Source organism: Otolemur garnettii, unplaced genomic scaffold, assembly GCF_000181295.1.
Source record: "Otolemur garnettii isolate 467f Iridium unplaced genomic scaffold, OtoGar3 scaffold00003, whole genome shotgun sequence".
NCBI classification, from domain to species: Eukaryota; Metazoa; Chordata; class Mammalia; order Primates; family Galagidae; genus Otolemur; species Otolemur garnettii.
The window spans coordinates 19,092,520-19,099,590 of record NW_003852398.1 but is presented as its reverse complement, the minus strand read 5'-3'; the positions used below and the strand labels follow the sequence as shown (position 1 = coordinate 19,099,590).

The 7,071-nt window shown below is 41.9% G+C and overlaps 1 protein-coding gene across 1 annotated transcript in view; it reads left to right on the top strand.

The window, feature by feature from the left end:
• Positions 1–7,071, top strand: part of CYFIP2 (cytoplasmic FMR1 interacting protein 2) — a 126,811-nt gene that overhangs the window by 21,149 nt on the left and 98,591 nt on the right. Inside the window, exon 3 of the mRNA XM_023515393.1 lies at positions 6,254–6,331. Coding sequence (XP_023371161.1) covers positions 6,254–6,331 — 78 coding nt within the window. The remainder of the gene's footprint in view (positions 1–6,253; positions 6,332–7,071) is intronic.

The window sequence follows — 7,071 nt, the reverse complement described above, 5'->3', positions numbered from 1 at the left end:
GACATGCTGCCTGCCGGGTGGGAGGGGCTGCAGGCAGCTTCTCATATCAGGGGTGCGTGCTCAGCCCCTCCAAGATCCCCGCGCCTCAGTCAGACCATCTGCTTAAGCCCATCCTCACGTTCTGCCCCGTCTCCCTCTCAGTGCCCAGGGACGTACTGTTCCCCTTTATCTTCCAGCTTTGCAAAATCCTACTCACTGTGAGCACCCAGCTTAATCCCCACTGCTGGCTTCTCTGAGCTCCCATGCTTTTTGAATTAACATGTGATTAAACCCTGCCTTGTCTTTGCAGATTACCAAGTGTGTGGAATTTTGTCTCTTGACCAAAGTGTAAAAGGTTCCTCAGCAAAGGGACACTGGCTTTGGCTTTGGAGTAACACACCTAGGAAACTGTATCATTTGTAAAGAGGGCCAGTTACTATTTTCTTTCTTAGGATCTGACCCGTCTGTGGAGGAATCATCCCCTTCCCTCTTGGGCTTTCATCAATTTTATTCTCAGGCAAAATTTCTAAAATTTGAAGAATTTCAATTTCCTCATTTATAGGCTCTTCCTGTGGCTTAATAAACCTTTCCCACAATATGTCTTAGTCCATTTGGTGCCACTGTCACAGAATACCATAGACTGGGTAATTTATAATGAACAGAAACTTACTGGTTTGTGATTATGTGGCCTGGAAACTCCAAGATTGAGTGGCTGGTATCTGTTGAGGGTCTTCTTGCTGTGTTATATCATGGCAGAAGGCATCACATGGCTGAGATGCCTTCCAAATTCATCCTTTATAAGGAACCCCCTTCTGTGATAATGACATTAATCCATTCATGGTGGCAGAGCCCTTAGGACCCAATCACCTCTTAAAGGCCAAACAGGGGCAGGTCCTGCTTCACAATGAGTCAAGTGGGAAATTAGCAAGCTTACCATTTATTGGACACTTTTTCTGTGCCAATATTTTAGAAGCATCTCATTTACTGCTCATATCAACCCTGTGAGGTAGGTTCTGTTATAATATCCATTTTACAAATGGGGAAAACTGGATCTTGGAAATGATAAGTAACTTATTCAGGGATCTGGTGCTGACCAGTGACAGATCTAGACCCAGGTCTATCTGACTATAAAACTGGGCTACACTTTGCAGACAGATAATACCACACAAAGTTAAGGGTAAAGGTCATGGTAAAAGTTCAAAATCATATGTTCTTGAAAGGGCCTTGAGAGGGTCAGAGAAAGGTTGATGAAGGAAGTAGCTTTTGAATGCAGCCTTGTAGGAGGATTTAAGTCTCAGACTAAAGAGTATTGGAAATGTAATGTTCCTTGTAAAGGTTCCTTATAGGTATATCGCACCTTAAAATGTGTATAAGGTATTCTCATGCATGTTATGGGATCCTCTTAATAGTCCTATTACTAGCAAAGGGATCATTAAACCTATTTTAGGGATGTGAAAACTGAGGCCTAGAGAAGTTTATAAGCAAGTTGCTCGTGTTGCCACAACTAGTGAGTCATAAGACTGGATCTGAAATCCAGGACTGATCCCTAGTCCTGATCTCGCCACTGTTCTCTCTTGTCTCACAGAGTTTTATCAGTCAGAGATGAGACAGGGGGGAGGAGTGTACCAGGTAGAAGAACCAGCATGAGTAAAGGTACAGGGGCAGGAATTTTCAGGGACTGTTTGGGTTTGGACTATATGGTACATATAGGGAAATTGTACCTTTTGTAGAAAATTAGATAAGGGTCAGTGCATAGAGGGTGTATGAGTTTGCTCAAGCTATCATCACAAAGTACCACAGACTGGGTAGTTTAAACAATAGACACTTACTTTCTCACAGTTCTGGAGGTTAGAAGTGCAAAATCAAGGTACCATAGATGTATTTTCTCTTGAGCCCTCTGTCTTTGGCGTGCAGACGGCTCCTTCTCACTACGTCCTCACCTGATCTTTTTTTTGTGTGTGTGTGTGCATCCCTGGGATCCCTTTGTGTGTCCAAATTTTTCCTTTTTTTGAAAGGATGTCAGTGAGATTGGACTAGGGCCCATTCTAATGATCTCATTTTTTTACTTAATTACCTCTTTAAAGACCCTGTCTCCAAATATAGTCCCATCCTGAGGTACTGAAGGGTTAGAGCGTCAACATAGGAATTTGGGGGGTATGCAATTTAGCTCATAACAGAGGCTTTAATGTATTTAAAAAATCAAAACAATGGAAAATCTTCATCCCTAAGGAGAGATGTGGAGAGAACCCTGCTTTGGGGATAAATTTCTTTTGTTAGTGTGTGTAGAATGAGTTTTAAGTGGGGGTGAATGAGGCAAGTGAACCAGTCAAGATAAATTTGTCTGCATAGACGCATTAAAGTCTGAATGAGGGGATGGCCCTGGGGCTGGCCAAGAGTATGTGGATGTGAGAACCACTGGGTGTGTGAGTCCACTTGGCTTAGTAGTCAGCTGGAACCATGCCAATGGAGTTTTCCCCAAATACCAGTTCAAGGCCACCAGTAGGCAAGCCAGAAGGAGAGACTGGTTTGGAAGGTGATAGTATTCCTTTCTATGGCTGCTCTAACAGATTATCACAGACTTAGTGGCTTAAAACAATAAAAATTTATGTGCTTGCAGTTCTTGAGGTTATAAGTCCTACATCTGGCAGGGCTACATTCCTCTCTGGAAGCTCTAGGTGAATCTGTTTCCTTGCCTTTTCCAGCTTCTAGAGCAGTGTTTTTGTAACCTTTTTTTTCTCACGGCACACTTGAATCTGTAGTTAAACTTCCATTGTACACTTAAATTATGTTGATCAGAAAAAAGGGGTGGAAAAAAAAGAATGTGCTTTGAACTTCTTTTGCAAATAATTAATGATCTTTCAAAAATTTCGTGGCATACCGAAATCCTCTCGTGTGCCATGGCGTAGTGGTTGAAAATCAGTATTCTAGAGGCTGCCAGCACTCGTTGGCTTTTGGTCCCCATCCAGTGAGCAGTCCTATCACCTTGAACTCTGCTTGAATCTTTACTTCTCCTCTAATTCTCCTGCCTCCTTCTTTACTTATAAGGATGCTTGTGATTCCACTAAGCTCTCTAGGATAATTCAAGACAACCTCCTCAACTCAAGACTCTTAACATAATTACATCAGCACAGTCCCTTTTTCCACATGAGGTAACATATTCATAGGTACTGGGGATTAGGATGCAGACAGCTTAGGGGGTCTTTATTCTGCCTACACAAGGATAGTGTTGATGTGGTTTAGACATGAGTTATAAGTAAGGTGTACAGGTAACATTCTTGGATAACACCAAAATCTCACTTCAGTCAACAGTTTCCACTGGTACCTTGGAAAGTTGCTCAGTAGCAGCAGGTGGGCACTTGTTTTCTTATAATTCTCCTGCCACACTTGGGCAAGTTCACTCTTAAAGGCCAGAATGACCACAGAAGAGAGGAAGAGAAAGTATATCAACTACACAGTTGACCAAGTGTATGGTTCCAGGGGGCGGGGGCTGTCTGAATGTTGAGAGATAAAATCTGTCACTACCAGCACTGAAATTTGAACCAGACTCACATTGGATTTAAGTCTCTGACTACAGAATATTGGAAATGTAAAGGACTTTATGAATCCTTAGTTCTGCAGCTGCAAGCTAGACCACAAAGGGAATCCCTGGGGATCGTTAAAAAATACCAGTTACCTAGACCCTCACCCCCAATAAATATTTAGCTAGTTGGGGGTATGGCCTAGTCATTACAGAATTTTCAGTGTGTAGAACCAATAATTTGGACCAACCATTTACCTCCAGATAAGGAAACCGTGGCATTTACAAGTTAAAAGATGGGCCCAAGAAGAGCCAGCCTGGGCCCTGTTCTTTTCACCACACCATCCTGCCTTTTGCATTTCAGGCATGATTAGACTACAGTCTGGCCGATGGCCAACCAAACTGTCCATAGGGCAGAGTCCATATCCTTGTTCACTGCCCTATGCCCAGCACAAAGCAGAGCCCAGGACCCCAGAGTGGTCAGTAAAACATTCTTTGAATAAATGAGTTGGAATTATACTTACTTGCAGGTGTTTAGTTTGGTACTAAAAGTAAACACGTGTTTCTTACATAACTATTTCTTCCCCTTTTTGACATGTGTTCTGAGGCTGTAGGAGACCCACAGGCTTGACTTTGACATTGGTTCTTTCTAGTCTCAAGGACATGTTACTGATCTAACAAGTTCTCTAAATTAAGAATTGAAAGTGATTTGTCACTGGACATTTGCTAATGCAAACAGAACTGTTATAAGCAAATTAAATCTGATCTTGTACTAACAAGACATTATGAAATAGGTATGTGGATTTAAAAACAGAGCAATTAGGGTTTATTTCCGTGTAGATGCAAACATTTACACATACAAAGGGAAATGACCTAGTAATATTATTTTTCATTGTATTTTTCAAGGCATACTGTCTGTTGACCATAAAACCGTTTAAAATATACAATTCTCTTAGCTATACATCTAGGAATGGAATTGATGGGTCAAATGGTAACTTGTGGTGCTGCTAGATTGTTTTCCTAACTTGTCTTAGAGGTGAACTGGAGTGTGTTTATGTATAGAGGGTGTTGGGGGGCCTAACGCAGCCACACCTGAACCCTTTCTTCCCCTCCTACTCCTCCTTTCCTCCTAAGACACAAAGGATCTGGCTAGTCCCCCAAAATACGTTTTTGCCAAAGACCCTAACTTTCTGGGCAAGCTGTGGAATTTGCCCAGCCCCTATGGCCCCATATAAAAGGGGTCTCTAAGTGCCCCCAGGCACAGACACAACCTCTGCACTGCCCAGGCAGGTCATGCTCCCCTTTCAATAAGCTTGACCTGAATATTTTCTCTCTTCTCTAGTCTCTGGGTGCCACTGCTTACCCCTTTCAGACGGTAGCAAGAGAAGTAAACACATTTCAAGAAAGGAAAAAACTGTATTAAAATTGTAATTGTCAATATATACCAATGATGTTTGTTACCTTGTATATTGTATTTTGTGTCTCTTGTAATTGCAGAAGTCAAATGTCAGACATAACTTGATTATTACAATTTTATTACAGTTTTTTCATTAAAATGTATATATATTTTTGGCACTCTCTGTTATACATAGAGATGTGTGTGTGTGTGTGTGTGTTTGTGTGTGTGTGTAATCCTTTTAATTCCAAAATTCTATGAGATTATTATTTTTATCATCATTTAACAGATAACTAAGTGGAGAATTTTGAGGGGACTTCCAATAGGCTACAAGGTTAATAAGTGATAACACTGGGATTGGAGCCCACATATTTGGACCTGAGTTGAGGGCTCATTTCACAGTAGCACCTACTGGGTGAGCTGAGTCATCACTGTATTTTTCATGTTCATTTCTCATGTTTGTTTTGCCATCTGCTCTACATGATTTTTTAAAATTGCTATTAATCGTTTTCCTGCTCATAAAATAATAATGTGGGCTCTTATTCGATTGTGAACGTTAGAGTCTATACGATGTAAGAAGTAACAAAATAATTCAGTCTCACAGAAAGCTTGCTATTCATAGCTTGGTTCATGTTGCATCAAATTTTTTTTTCAATCCATAATACATATTCATAATTATCCTGGGCTTTTTGTTGTTATTGTTTTTAATTTCAGAATAGTATAAGAATGCAAATGTTTTGGATAAATGAATCACTTTGATACAGTTTGAGTCAAAGTTATAAGTGTGCCCCTCGCCCAGTGTGCATTGTACCTGTTAGGTGTGAATTGACCCCTCCTGTCCTGCCCCTTCCCACCTGCTTGCTTTCTACCAGATGCGCACTTTGGGGATGGTTAGTTAGTTCCAGTGTAATAGTGATGTTGTTTTTTAACCTATCTACTACACGTACTGTTTTGCCACTTGCTTATTTTCTTGCCAGCCTTCTATCTGGGGCAGCTTTTGCTGTGGGAACACATCGATCTGCTCATTCTTCCTAAGGTAGCCATCCATCTGTTTGGTAAATGTGGCCTAGAGTCCTTGGGCGTCTGATGAGGATGATTTAGGACGATTCCTCTCAAGCTTGCTGTGCGTGTGCATCATCTGGGAATTTTGTCAAAATATAGATTCTTATCCCATAGGCCCAGGGAGGAGCCTGAGATTCTGCCTTTCTAGTAAGCGCCCACCCCCTGCAGAACCGCCTTTTCCCCACGATGCCCATGCTGCTGGTCCCCGGACCACACTGAGTGGTGAGGATCTGGGGGGCTGTTGAGAAGTGTGTAGCACCGGCGTAGTTCTCCTTGCTAAGGATATTTTGCTCTTTCAGAATGAGATGCTGGAGGAAGGACACGAGTATGCGGTCATGCTGTACACCTGGCGCAGCTGCTCCCGGGCCATTCCCCAGGTGAGACCTGCCACGTGTCTCTACCCCTCCCCAACCCCAAACCAGACAGCTGAGCTTCTCAGGTGGCAGGGAGTGAAGTCGAACCTCTTATCCCAGAGAGAATGCTGAAGACATTCAGAGAGTGCCCCATAAAACTGACAAGGACTCGTGCCCAGGCACTGAAGAAAACACTTGTTCAGTACTTTTTTTATTTCAAAAGCAGTGTGTCCCAACCATGTGATACCCAAACTGGAAGAGTATGAAATAAAAAGCAAAATATCCCCGCTTCCTCAACCCCACCACTCAAACCCGCCTCCCACCAGAGGTGATCCCTGTGAACGCTTTGCTACGTGGTCTTCTGGGTCTTTTCCTGGCATGAATATTACCTTGTAAGTTACAATATACCCTCCATACATTGACCACTTCCTTAAGTTGACCTAATTTTCACATGCCACATGTAAGTATCAATACAGTAGGCCTTAAGTTCTTTAAGTTGACGACCTCCATATGTTGACCAGTTTGTTATAGTCCCTTGGATGGTCAACATACAGAGGGTCTACTGTATTATTAGTATTAATTTATAAAAGTATAAATTTTCTACTGTTTCTACTGTTCCACAGTACTGTTTCTACTGTGCTGCTGCCAGTTTTTTCCACTTAATCCTTAATTACTGATTTGTTCCATGTTCCCATAGATATTTTTATTACCATTCTCATCATATAATTAGTAGGCCACCTTATAACAAAATCAACAAGCCACAG